The sequence below is a fragment of the Lathyrus oleraceus genome, chromosome 4 (genome assembly GCF_024323335.1).
Source record: "Lathyrus oleraceus cultivar Zhongwan6 chromosome 4, CAAS_Psat_ZW6_1.0, whole genome shotgun sequence".
Lineage (NCBI taxonomy): Eukaryota > Viridiplantae > Streptophyta > Magnoliopsida > Fabales > Fabaceae > Lathyrus > Lathyrus oleraceus.
This window is the reverse complement of record NC_066582.1, coordinates 104,053,429-104,068,140: the sequence shown is the minus strand read 5'-3', so window position 1 is coordinate 104,068,140 and position 14,712 is coordinate 104,053,429. Positions and strand designations below refer to the sequence as shown.

The 14,712-nt window shown below is 38.2% G+C and overlaps 1 protein-coding gene across 1 annotated transcript; it reads left to right on the top strand.

Annotated features, from left to right (window-relative positions):
- The first annotated feature begins 12,334 nt into the window (after positions 1-12,334).
- LOC127136213 (uncharacterized) lies at positions 12,335-12,838 on the top strand. Its single transcript, XM_051062804.1, has one exon. It carries the CDS (start codon positions 12,335-12,337, stop codon positions 12,836-12,838), a length of 504 nt encoding a protein of 167 aa, XP_050918761.1.
- The last annotated feature ends 1,874 nt before the right edge of the window (positions 12,839-14,712 follow it).

Sequence of the window (14,712 nt, the reverse complement as noted above, 5' to 3'; positions counted from 1 at the left end):
AAAGCAGTTAGATGTTAGCTGGAGTTTGCAAAATGGATTAGTTTAAAATAGTTTAGTAATAGAAGAAAATGGCCATTTTCTTCCCATTCTTTTCATGAGATTTTTTGGAATTGAGTGGTTGAGTAAAAATAGATAAAGTACAGGTTTGATATTTGGTTTAATGTATTATTTGTATGGTTTGGTGGGAGGGTGTAGAATATGCTGTATAGTTAAATGAAGTTAAGTAATAGAAGTTTTGGTGGATGTTAGTCAAATTAAGTAAGGGTTTGGGTGTAAGATTAACAAATTCATGGCAATGAAAAGTATGTGACATGTATATGTGTTTTTCTTTTGTGAGTGTTGTTTGGTGGATGTGTTAGGGAAAAAGATAATTAACAAAGTTACAATTTCATTTTTCTAATGTTTGAAAAATTTTCTTTGTATATGCAATTTGGAGGCATCAATCGACATAGTGCTAGTATTATTTTGGGTAAGAGAGAAACACTCATTACTCACATGTCTCTATCACTATGCCTCATGGTTTCTTGTGTCTGTTTGGCTTTATGCTAATTCATCAAACAACATACATATCATTTTAAGGCTTTAATTGATATTTCATCGAATAACATGTATATAATTTTAAGAGTTTTAGTTTGATTTAGTGGAATATATTTTTACTAATTATTATTTGAGTTATATTTTAATTCTTAATTAATTTTTTATTTTTATAATATTATGCATGAGGAAAATATTTATTTAAAGATGTCATAGTTTGTACATGCATGTTGATATATGGTTCTTATTCATATATGATCCTTGCATGTAAGAAATGAATGGTTGTAGTACAAATTCTAGATATTCTTAGAATCATCGTGAATATGATAAATGGTTGTGAGAAGACATCCTTGAAAATGCATTAAAAGTTAATGCATGTTTGATCTATAATTTGTTCTAATATGTTAATCTTATTAGGACTTGATTGGTAAGTGTTTTTCATTGGGTTGGATTGAGAAAACCATGAAAAACATGACAAATTTGGAAATTCACAGGTATGATTCGAATCAGAGAAGTTATGATTCGAATAAAAAGTCTTTTGATTTGCTACTAGTTAAATTGTTTCGAATCATGAAATTACATTGTCAGGATTGATTCAAATCATATCTTGTAATTTTGTCCATGTTTGAATTGATTTGAATCAAATTTTACATTTGATTTGAATTATAGACCGGTGACTTGCCACTGAATGAATTGATTTGAATCAAAGTTTACACTTGATTCAAATCATGAAGCAAATTTTGTCCAAACACTATTTTCTACATAACTTGAATTCTATAACTCATAACAGAGTGTCGTCTTTTGCATTGGAAAGTTATTCCAATGCTATATCTTATGAGCAACAAATATTATATTTTTATGTCAGTTTGTGAAGTATGATTAGTCCACGTTTGGTTATATGTTTAAAAACTAAATTGAGTTGCTCTACTTACATGTTAATGTGAGGACGTTTCATGCATTGATGTTGTCCCTGGTCAGAATATCAATAATCATATCTTGTTGGCTTATGAGTTGATTAAAGGGTACTCTAGAAAGAGAGGAGCACCAAGGTGTATGACACAAATGAACCTTCAAAAATCTATGATATGGTTGATTGGAAGGCTCTGGAGTGCATTCTGTAGAAGTTAGGATTCCCTAAGCAATTCATTAGATGGACCATGATTCCTGTTACTTCTGTGTCCTACAGGTTTAATATTAATGGTGAATACATTAGGATCATGGAAGCTAGAAAAGGCATTAGGCAAGGGGATCCCATTTCCTCCAATCCATTTTGTCATCATTATAGAATACTTGAATAGATCCTTGTACAAGATGTAGAAGAACCCTGGTTTCAACCATCATGTCAAATGTGAAAAGCTACAAATCACCAATCTCACATTTGCAGATGATGTAGAAGGACCATAAAACTATTGAGCTAATGATGAATGTTTTCACCAGCTTTTCCGTATCTACTGGCCTAAAGGAGAATCCAAATAAATGTAAAATTTACTTTGGTGGAGTGGATAATAGCACAAATGAGGACATAAAAAATTTGACTTCTTTCAAGGAGCTCCCCTTACCTTTCAAATATCTAGGGGTGCCTTTGACTAGCAAAAGGTTATTCATTCATCATTACATGAATCTTGCTGATACGATTATAGGGAGAATCAAACATTGGAGTACTAAGCTACTGAGTTATGTAGGGAGAATCCAGTTAATCAAGAGTGTGACCTTTGCCATTTCTAATTACTGGATGCAATGTTTTCCTTTCCTTAAGCATGTGATCCAGAAAATTGAGAGTATCTGCAGGTCATTCATGTGGAATGGGAGTGCTGAGATAAGCAGGAAAACCCCTATTCTGTGGAGTGGAAGAATGTGTGCAGACCTAAGAACCAAGGTGGGTTATGCATCATTGAGCTAGAGATTCGGAACGTGGCTACTATGCTGAAAATGCTTTGGAACCTTTGTGGAAAATCTGACAGCTTATAGGTGAAATGGATCCACGCCTATTACATTAAACATGCAACCTTTATGGAAGTGAAGACCAAAACAAACTGCTCTTGGATAATGAAAGCCATCCTGCAGCAGATAGAGGGTATTGAAAATCTGCAGTGTTGGGATCAAATTATGCATAAGAGAGAATTCACCATGAAAGCCATGTACTTAGCCTTGAGAGATGAGGAGCCTAAAGTAACTTGGAAGACGTTGTTATATGAAAACAAGGTGAGGCCTAGATTACATATGACCATGTAGGGCTTGCGTGCCATGGCAAGCTAGCCACAAAAGCTAGATTGCATAAGTTTAGTATGTCTGATACAAATAGATGTTGCTTTTGCCTTGAGATTGAGACAATCAATCATCTGTTTTTTAGTCGTACTAATTGAGGACTATTTGGTGCAAGGTGCTAGATTGGATGCAAGTCAAGCATGTACCTAAGGAGTGGAATAATGAGTTTACTTGGATTATTCAGCACAACAAGGGCAAATGATGGAGAGCTGAAATCCTGAAAATGACTGCAACTGAGACAATTTATGAAGTTTGGAAATACCGCAATGATAAGAGCTATGTGAATAGTGTATATAACACAAATAGAGGGAAAAATATTGATATGGTTGTTTATATGTGGTGGAATAGTGAGAAACTTAGAGCACATATAGCTAGACTAGTGATGTGCTAATTTTTGGGTTTAGTTTGTCTTGTAGTCTTTTTTGTGGGTTGGATCCGAGCGATCACCTTGTTTGTATTGTCTTTTTGAATTAATCAAAATTTATTTTTGATTTAAAAAAATCCTGATGATATGAATTTTTGGATGCATGATCCTTGCTCTCTAGACATGGTTGGCTTATGTCGTCTTTTGTGTTGTAAAAACTAACTGGAAGTGTTATAACTTAGTCGAGACTATGGGATCTTTCCACTTCTTTCCCAATTGTTCGTATGTCCGATTGAATGTTCGGACATTAGTTGTTTCGATATTCTATAATACGAAGTGGACCTGTGTGACTAGGTGGTAATTCACTTGCCCTTAACACACCTGAGCTATCAATATGGTGGACTCTTGGGGCCTAACGAGGCATAAACTTACTTGGCTACTCGTCTAGATTGTCGGTACGGTGGGGTCGTGTCACCATATATACAATGTCACTTAATCACTCACCACTAGAGGGCTTGTGTAGTGTAAATCACTTGGTTACTCGTAAGCACTATCGGTCGGGTGACTTGTGTAGTCATGTAGGTGTTATTGCACTCGCGGTTAACTTACTTGTGTATCGATAATTGATGGGGTTGTGTCACCACATAGGCAATGACACTTCATTACTCATCGCGGATTGGCTCGTGTAGCCAATTAGGCATAAATCACTTGGTTACTCATCTGACTCATCGTGCGGTGAGCTTGTGCAAGTCACTTGATGCTAGGTACCTGATTACTCATCGAGGGTGTGCTTGCATGGCCTAACAGAAGGCGTACACTACTCCGGGATTCTCTCGTGCATGGGTACTTTGCTGTGAGTTGGTATTCGATGTTATGTGATATTTGTGCATTTCCAAAATGGTAAGTAAGGAAACTCCTGATTGATGGTTGATATGTATGTGATTATGCACCATGTAGAGATAAGACGATCCATAGAATAAGACATGATTATGCACCACGTAGAGACAAGATGATCCATAAAATAGGAGGACTCACTGAGATTTAGTAATCTCACCTCAATTCTATTATTATTTTTCAATTTCATCGGTTAAATACTTGTGTAGTCATGTAGGCGTTATTGCACTCGTGGTTAACTTACTTGTGTATCGATAATTGATGGGGTTGTGTCACCACATAGGCAATGACACTTCATTACTCATCGCGGATTGGCTCGTGTAGCTAATTAGGCATAAATAACTTGGTTACTCATCTGACTCATCGTGCGGTGAGCTTGTGCAAGTCACTTGATGCTAGGTACCTGATTACTCATCGAGGGTGTGCTTGCGTGGCCTAGCAGAAGGCGTACACTACTCCGGGATTCTCTCGTACATGGGTACTTTGCTCTGGTTAAATGACTTGTGTATTCATGTAGGAGTTATTGCACTCGCGGTTAACTTACTTGTGTATCGATAATTGATGGGGTTGTGTCACCACATAGGCAATGACACTTCATTACTCATCGCGGATTGGCTCATGTAGCCAATTAGGCTCCATAAAATAGGAGGACTCATTGAGATTTAGTAATCTCACCTCAATTCTATTATTATTTTTCAATTTAGAGCACATATGTGGTGGAATAGTGAGAAACTTAGAGCACATATAGCTAGATTAGTGATGTGCTAATTTTTGGGTTTAGTTGGTCTTGTAGTCTTTTTTGTGGGTTGGATCCGAGCGATCACCTTGTTTGTATTGTCTTTTTGAATTAATCAAAGTTTATTTTTGATTTAAAAAAATCCTGATGATATGAATTGTTGGATGCATGATCCTTGCTCTCTAGACATGGTTGGCTTATGTCGTCTTTTGTGTTGTAAAAACTAACTGGAAGTGTTATAACTTAGTCGAGACTATGGGATATTTCCATTTCTTTCCCAATTGTTCGTATGTCCGGTATTCTATAATACGAAGTGGACCTGTGTGACTAGGTGGTAATTCACTTGCCCTTAACACACCCGAGCTATCAATATGGTGGACTCTTGGGGCCTAACGAGGCATAAACTTACTTGGCTACTCGTCTAGATTGTCGGTACGGTGGGGTCGTGTCGCCACATATACAATGTCACTTAATCACTCACCACTAGAGGGCTTGTGTAGTGTATATCACTTGGTTACTCGTAAGCACTATCGGTCGGGTGACTTGTGTAGTCATGTAGGTGTTATTGCACTTGCGGTTAACTTACTTGTGTATCGATAATTAATGGGGATGTGTCACCACATAGGCAATGACACTTCATTACTCATCGCGGATTGGCTCGTGTAGCCAATTAGGCATAAATCACTTGGTTACTCATCTGACTCATCGTACCTGATTACTCATCGAGGGTGTGCTTGCATGGCCTAGCGGACTCACTGAGTTTTAGTAATCTCACCTCAATTCTATTATTATTTTTCAATTTCATCGGTTAAAGTGAATGACTTGTAAGAAGGCAGGATTGAGTTTTGATCTTGTTGTTCTTTTATTATTTTTCCGTTTTTGCTATGGCTGGATATTGAACCCAGGTCCTGATCCATGGCATTCATAAGTGTTACCGCTGAGCTGCTTTGTTAAACATGTATTTTAATTCTGTTCATATCCATATGATTTTATTTTTACTGATCATTATGCCTTATTATTTAATCTTTGAATTAAATTTCTGCATAAATTAAAATTGATTTATAATATTATTATTTTGTCAAACAATTGTATAAGAGATTTTTTTGTTCTCTCATATAATTGAGTTACTATGTCTAGTGATCGTTATAATTTTGATTAATTTGGATTAGCCACAACATCCTTAAATTCATTGAGATTATTTTTTTAAAGTTTTGAGATCACATAAATTATTAGTGTCATACGGTGAACTGACTTGGGGTGTTTTGCTTTTTATCGCAATGTCGCGGTTAGCAAGAGTCGCCACCGACTTTTCTTTTATCCAATAAGGAAAGGTGGAAAAGAACAGGAAAGACCTCAATAGATTTTGGGTTCGGGAGGTACATTATACAAAGGGAAGGTATTAGCACCCTTTGTATCCATGGTTATCCATGGGCTCTTAATTGCTGGATCACTTATATTTTTGTCTGAAAAAGTGTCGGTGAATTGCTTAAAAAATGTTTGAAAGAGAGTTTAACTTTGTAATGATTCTCGTATGAATGTATACAAAGTATTTATCTCGTTTAATTTTGAAAGCGGTTTAGAAAAGGTTTTGAAAAGAGAATTTAACTTTGTAATGATTCTTGTATGAATGTATACAAAGTGGTTATCTCGTTTAGTTTTGAAAGTTGTTTAGAAAAATATGACTCGGTAATGATTCTAGTATGAATGTATACCAAGTGGTGATTTTCTAATGGAGGTTTTGAAAGGTGTAAGGTGTGAAAAGTAGTTTTAAATTGTGAATAAGCAATTAAGAGTTATACCTATCCGAGGTCTTTCCGGGCATTTCCTATCCTTATGAGGGTAAAACTGTCCTTACTATTGAGAAGTAAGTAATTTTACCTTTTGGATGTTTAAGGGTCATCGTAGGGTCATCGAAGGCAACAGTTGTAAGGATACCTTAGCATTCGAAGGGACGATCATCATTTAACCGTAGGCTACACCGAAGGGTCATCGAGGGACGAAATCATATATTCGAAGGCAACATCTGAGGGACTATGATTTATTTTATGATGATTTAATCGAAGGGCCGTTGCTAAGTGTATCCCTACATTCGCGGGACATGACCGTAATACCGTAATATCGTAAGGCACAAGAGAGGTCCAAGATCACATATTTAAAGGCCATATTTTAAAGTCAATTAGGTGATTAGGACGAATCTCCACATTAAAATCAATACATTAAAATTAATACATTAAAATTAATACATTAAAATTAATACATTAAAATTAATTAAGCAATTTAGGGTGGATCTTCATAAGGGTATCCCACAAATAAAGTGGAAGGCCTAAACAGCACTCTTTTCCTGGGATATGTGAGCCTTTACAAAATTCAGCAAACGGGTTAGAATACCAATCAGGATGCAATCAAGAGTTGCACCAAAGCAGTAATAGTATCAGGTAAACAGAGCATGGTTATGATAAAACAGGTCAGATGGGCAAAGATCAAAACAGAGCGAAAAAACAACGACATCCATTACAACAATTCAATGTATCCAGGCATACTTAAGTCCACATGCAAAACCTCAAATATATTTATGAATTCAATTATGGTATCACATGTAAATTCGGAACATAAAGCGGCGATAGTAACGCAAACCTGTTTGCAATTGAATTGCAACCTTGAATTGGCCGATCGGATCGAATTGAGCGGTGCCGCCGGCTTTTCCTTCAGGATTTCCTTTAGGGTTACTCGGAATAAGTTAAACAGTAGTCCTGAACACTCCACCACAAGCCGGTAGGATTTGTTCTTGGATTCTTCAACTAAACAACAAATTAAAACGAAGGAAATAAACTAGACCCTAACGTAAGGTTAGATCCGGTAAAAAGGTACACAATAGTTTCCGTTGTAGAAACTATTGTGCGAAAAGAATTAACTAAATGCTAACAAGGAAATAGGAAATTGCAAGGGAAATAGTGTAGAACTCGTAGGAAAAACAATGCCTAAGCTGATGGAAAAGAAAATATGCAAAAGCGAAAACGGCAAAGGAAAAAATGTGGAAAAGCTTCCGGTCCCCTCTAGGTTTTTTTCAAAGTGGCTATTTATATTGGTGTCATTAAGTAACTGCCTGCTGCCAAAAGGTCTTCAACGTGGCTAATTGCATGGCGTGGATATAGGGCCCAACACTCCTCAACGTCTCTTCAAGTCTCTGAGGCGTTACTTGCGCCCAAAAAGTAGGGGGATGGTGTGACGTTCGTCACACCATGTGTGACGTTCGTCACAAGGCTGTTTTGCGTGACGCTCGTCACGCCCTCTGTGACGTCCGTCACAGGCACAACATTTGTGTCTTGCGCTTTGGGCTGGGCTTTGCTATTTGGTTCGTTTTCTCTCCTTTTTGCACCTCTTTTCCTCCATTTTTACTTGTGCTTCCCAATAAGCCACCTGAGACAAATAGGAAGAAAATACCGCGTAATATCTAACAACATAAAGCGAGCTGAAATAAATAATGATAAAATTTAATTGAATTAAGTCCTAAAATATAATATAATTTCATGTTATCACTAGGCGAGCGTGTAGCGAGCGCGTAGCGAACATGCCAGTTTGGGCCATTTTCTGGATTGGGCCATTCGTGAGCTGGGCCTTCGTTCCTTTGAGATCAGTGTCATAAAAATGAGTCGGAATGCCCCTGAAAAATGTCTTGAACTATTGATGGGCAAATTTTGGGGTATGACAGCTGCCCCTGTTCAATATTCTTGAACCGAGAGAGTCAGAATGGTATGTACGCCATTCGTGGTATGGAGGTGGAAGATTATTGAACACTTAGGATGCCCCAAAAATTTGCACTTGTCAATTAGTTAGTCTTGATGGAGATGGGCTTAAAGATGCCATCTAGGAAGTTTGATGATGAGAGCTTTAGATTGTGTCGTACGTTAGGCGATATCTGAGGACATGGGTGTCATACCGGGTCGTATGTTAGACCGTATAGTGAGTCGCCCATTAGGCTGCCGACTTCGCTGGGGAGTCGGAGTGTGTTATATACCGCTGGGGATAAGGGATCAGAATGGATCGTACGCTAGATCGTCTCTGAGTTGCAGAATAAGCCGTCCGTTAGGCTGTATCGTTACTGGAGGTGAAGGGATCAGAATGGATCGTATGCTAGATCGTATCTGAGTTGTAGACTGAGCCGTCCGTTAGGCTGTGTCTGATGATGAAAGGGGGTAGTCATATGCTAGACTACACTTCAGAAATATACCGTACACTAGGTAGCATCTGAGCAGATGAAGGTCTAACTGGGTCATACATTAAATCGTATCTGAGCAGAATGAGCCGTCCATTAGGCTGAATCTGCTTATAAAAGGGGTAGTCGTACACTAGACTACAATTCAGAAATGTACCTGTCACTAGGTAGCATCTGAGCAGATGAAGGTCTAACTGGGTCGTACATTAAACCGTATCTGAGCAGAATGAGCCGTCCATTAGGCTGAATATGCTTATAAAAGGGGTAGTCGTGCACTAGACTACAATTCAGAAATGTACCTGTCATTAGGTAGCATCTGAGGAGATGAAGGTCTAACTTGGTCGTACATTAGACTGTATTCGAGCAGCATCTGGTCTAACTTGGTCGTACATTAGACTGTATTCGGGCAGCATCTGGTCTAACTTGGTCGTACATTAGACTGTATTTGAGCAGCATCTGAGGACTTGACGGTCTAACTTGGTCGTACATTAGACTATCACTGAGCAGAATCTGAGGATTTGAAGGTCTAACTTGGTCGTACATTAGACTGTATTCGAGCCGCATCTGGTCTAACTTGGTCGTACATTAGACTGTATCTGGGCAGAATCCGAGGACTTGACGGTCTAACTTGGTCGTACATTAGACTGTCACTGAGCAGAATCTGGTCTAACTTGATCGTACATTAGACTGTATCTGGGCAGAATCCGAGGACTTGACGGTCTAACTTGGTCGTACATTAGACTATCACTGAGCAGGATCTGACTTGATGGTCTAACTTGGTCGTACATTAGATTGTATTTGCAGAATCTGACTTGAAGGTCTAACTTGGTCGTACATTAGACTGTCACTAAGCAGAATCTGACTTGAAGGTCTAACTTGGTCGTACATTAGACTGTATTTGAGTGGTATTTGAAGATTTGAAGGTCTAACTTGGTCGTACATTAGACTGTATCTGAGTTATTGAAGGTCAGAATGGATCGTACGCTAGATCGTATCTGAGTTGAAGGAGTCATATGTTGAGCTGAATCAGAATGAACCGTACGCTAGGCTATATCTGATAGTATTTGTATATGTTGTATTTGCAATAAATGTCTGGGATGGGCTTATAGATGCCATCGTTAGGAGGATGTCAGAATGAATGTTGACATGGAGTGTATCTGAAAGATGTATTTGAACCTGAACGTAATCGATGAAGATGTCTGTCTGAATGGCTCTCTATTTTGACTGTATCAGGAAGATAATTAACCTGAAAAATAAAGTTAGCTTCATGCCATGTCATGATGCATGAGATGCAAATGTTGTATGCATGCGTGTGCTGTGAAGTGATGTAATGAGTGAATTATGCGTCTGGAATAAATGAGAGCATTGTATACATGTGCATGTTATGAAATGATGTAATGTATATGATGCGGAACGAAAATTGTATGTAGGTATGTGATGTGAAATGAGTGCACTATGTGTCTGAAACATTCTTCCAGGAGATTCTACTGGGGAAATAAATCTCAGTCTTCTGGTCGGAGATATTTGTATTGATGACCCTTTCTCAGCTGGGAGTATTTGACTTTTATCTGATGGCAGAGATATTCAACAGAGTCTGGCTGGGGGCAGAAGAGATGACCAGTCTAGTGATGCCGAGTTCTTCTGGGGAAATAACTGGCTTAGCCGGGGGAATAGAATTGGCAACAGATTCATTGGAAAGCCTGGTTAGACCTTCTCCTCGATCCTGAAGTCCTTTAGTAATTGTCATTGCTATTTTATGCATGTATTTTGATAAACATTGATCATATTCAAATGCAGATATCAATTCAAGTTAAATCAATGGACGTTTACGCAAACAAAACAGAGAAAGTAAAACAAAAGCATCTTTTTGGAAATGAAATTGTATTGATTTTGAAAGAGGGCCTATAAATAGGCAATTTGAGTACAAGGAGACAGAAATCCTAGTAAGAGGAAATTGTCAGGCAAACAAAGAGAAAGCTATGCAGAAAAAGTCCTATCGATTCCAATTCCACCACTGTCATTATGTCTTCAAGCATCTCATCTCCTGCTGTCGGATAGAAGTGATTGGCTTGTTCAGTCCCTTGAACTTGGTTGAAGCAGACAGAGAACGGGGCATAGTCATACGCTTTAATCCCTAATTTTTGCCTGGACCGCCTTTTCAGGTTTTCAGTCCACCGGGATACCCTTTTTTGCTCAAGCCGCCTTTTCAGGTTTTCGACTTGCCGGGTGTACGTCTTTATATGTTTATCCCTAATTTTTGCCCGAACCCTTTTGGTTCGCCGGGATGCCCTTACTTTTGCCAAGGTACGTCGACCTAGCGGGTCTCTTTTATGCGTAGTATTTTTTTGACTATGTCTGCGTTCACGGGATGCGGGAACTCTTCGCCATCCATTGTAGCAAGCATCATGGCTCCACCAGAGAATACCTTCTTAACTACAAATGGCCCTTCGTACGTGGGAGTCCATTTGCCCCTGGGATCACCTTGTGGTAGAATGATACGCTTGATAACTAAGTCGCCGATTTGGTACACTCGTCTCTTGACCTTTTTGTTGAATGCCTGGGTCATGCGCTTCTGATATATCTGCCCATGACAAACAGCCGCAAGTCTCTTTTCATCAATCAAATTTATCTGATCGAGTCGAGTTTGAATCCATTCATCCTCATCTAAGCCTGCATCTTTCACAATTCTTAGAGAGGGGACCTGAACTTCCACTGGTAAAACGGCTTCCATTCCATAGACTAAAGAGAAAGGGGTTGCCCCTGTCGAAGTGCGGTAACCATGAAGAGCAAAAGGTAACATCTCATACCAGTCTTTGTATGTTACTGTTATATTCTTGATATTGTTAGCAGCCTCCACGGCGCCGTTCGTCTTTGGCCGGTACGGAGAAGAGTTATGGTGTTTTATTTTGAACTGCATGCAGAGTTCAGTTTAGTACCATTATCAGTGATAACTCTCTCAGGAGACAGCAGGTTTCTCAAATAGATATTTGATAGAATCCATCTTAGAAATCAATAAAGTGGTATGATTCAACATATACTGTCTTAGTCGGCGAGCAGCCCCAAGCCAAAGCGCAACAAGCTTTCTCGAGCTGTGAGTATCTTGTTTCACAGTCGGTACCTTTTGCTAAGGCAGTGTATGACATGCTCTTTTCGACCAGACTCGTCATGTTGCCCCAGCACACCCTATTGAATTTTCTAACACGGTCAAATACGTGATTAAAGGTCTTCCCAACCTGCTAATTTTTCTGATATCCGATGTGATATTCCCGAGCTCAAAGGAGATAACTATAAGGTGTGGAAGGAAAGAATTCTCCTCCATCTATGATGGATGGACATAGATTATGCTATTAGGAAATACGAACCACCTGCAATTACAGATGAAATTACTCCAGATGCAATCACACTATATGAGCGGTGGGAGAGATCCAACCGGCTCAGTGTGATGTTCATTAAGACTAAGGTCATAGGTGGAATACGTAGTTCTGTCGATCATTATGAGAATGTCTATGATTTGCTGAAAGTCATTGACGATCAGTTCGTCACTTCTGAAAAGGCTTTGGCAAGCACATTAATTATGAAATTTTCCTCCTACCGACTCACCAGTGTGAAAGGTGTGTGTGAGCACATAATGAAAATGCGTGACATTTCAGCTCAACTTAAGAAACTTGAGGTTGATATGTTTGACTCCTTCCTGGTGCACTATATTCTAAACTCTCCTCCATCTGAGTATGGGCCTTTCAAGATCTCCTACAATACACATAAAGACAACTGGTCAATCAATGAATTAATGACCATGTGTGTTCAGGAAGAAGAAAGGCTTGTAATGGAATAGAGTGAGAGTGCATTGCTAACAAGCACTCGCGGGAAGAACAGAGCTTTCAAAATTGACAAGTCACAAGCCAATCAGAAAGGGAAATTCAAAATACCACCGCAAGGTGATATCAAGAAAGAAGCAAAGTGTTACTTCTGTAAAAAGGGAGGACACATGAAGAAGGAATGCCCTGGATTCAAAGAATGGCTTGAGAAGAAAGGTAATTTATTCTCATTTGTTTGTTATGAATCTAATATGACCGATGTTAATATTAACACCTGGTGGATTGATTCTGGATCAACAATCCATATAACAAATTCCTTACAGGGTATGCAAAACCTAAGGAAGTCAGTGGGAAGTGATCGGACTGTCCTATCAGAAAGCAGGATGGGCTCACATGTGGAAGCTATTGGAACTTGTAATTTAATTTTGAATAATGGTTTTGTTTTGAAATTAGAAAGGACCTTTTATGTACCAAGTTTCTCACAAAACTTGATTTTAGTTTCTAGACTTGTACCTTTTGGATATTCCTTTAATTTTAAAGACACGTTGTTTGAATTATTTTATAATTCGGAATATGTTGGGAATGGTATATTGTCTGATGGTCTTTATCGTATTAATTTACAAATCGAATCCATTTATAGTTCAATGCATGTTCAAACTGGCACTAAGCGGTGTAATATTAATGAGAATTCTTCTATATTATGGCATCGGAGATTAGGACATATTTCCATAAAGAGAATTAAAAGGTTAGTAAAAGATGGGGTACTTAATACTCTAGATTTTGCTGACTTTGAAACTTGTGTTGACTTCATTAAGGGAAAGCAGACCAACATGTCTAAGAAAGGTGCCAATAGAAGTTCAAGTATATTAGAAATAATTCATACAAACATATACTGTCTTGATATGGATGCACATGGTCAGAAATATTTCATCACTTTCATATATGATTACTCATGATATATGAATATTTATTTGCTTAACAATAAATATGAAGCATTGGATGCCTTCAAAGTCTTTAAGGCTGAAGTTGAGAACCAGTGTGGAAAACAAATAAAGATAGTGAGATCAGATCGGGGTGGTGAATACTATGGTAGATACACTTAGAGTGGACAAGCACCTGGTCCATTTGCTAAGTTTCTTCAAGAACATGGGATTGTTGCCCAATACACCATGCCCGGTTCTCCGAACCAAAATGGTGTTGCAGAAAGAAGAAATCGAACATTATTGAACATGGTGCGGAGTATGCTTAACAACTCTAATATTCCTAAATCATTGTGGAATGAAGCACTAAAGACGACTGTGTATATTCTAAATCAGATTCCATCCAAGGCTGTCCCAAAGACACCATTTGAGTTATTTAAAGGATGGAAGCCGAGTTTATGACATATGCGCGTTTGGGGATGTCCGTCAGAGGTGAGGTTTTATAACCCACAAGAAAAGAAACTAGATCCGAGGACCATTAGTGGGTATTTAATTGGATATGCCGAAAGGTCTAAAGGTTATAGATTTTATTATCCATCTCATACAACTATGATTGTGGAGTCAAGAAATGCAAAGTTTCTTGAAAATCATTTGACTAGTGGGAGCGATCAAATCAAAAATTCAATTTCTGTGCATGATCATATAGAGTATGAACCTTCCACTTCAAGTAATAGATTGGTTACTATTTACAACATCCCTCAAGTTCAAATGGATGTTGATCAACCAATCATCGAGACTCCACAAGCTACTGATGATCAAATAAATCAAGTTGGTCATCAAGATGATGAACAATTAGTTGAACAACAAGATCCACAAAGGTTAGATTAATATATATATATATATATTGATCCTATGTTCCTGATAACAAAAGAACAACAAGATCAATAAAACAAAATGTGGAAATAGAATTA

Excerpts from the sequence above, each read along its gene's own strand:
- LOC127136213 (XM_051062804.1), top strand. The coding sequence starts at position 12,335 with ATGGACATAGATTATGCTATTAGGAAATACGAACCACCTGCAATTACA.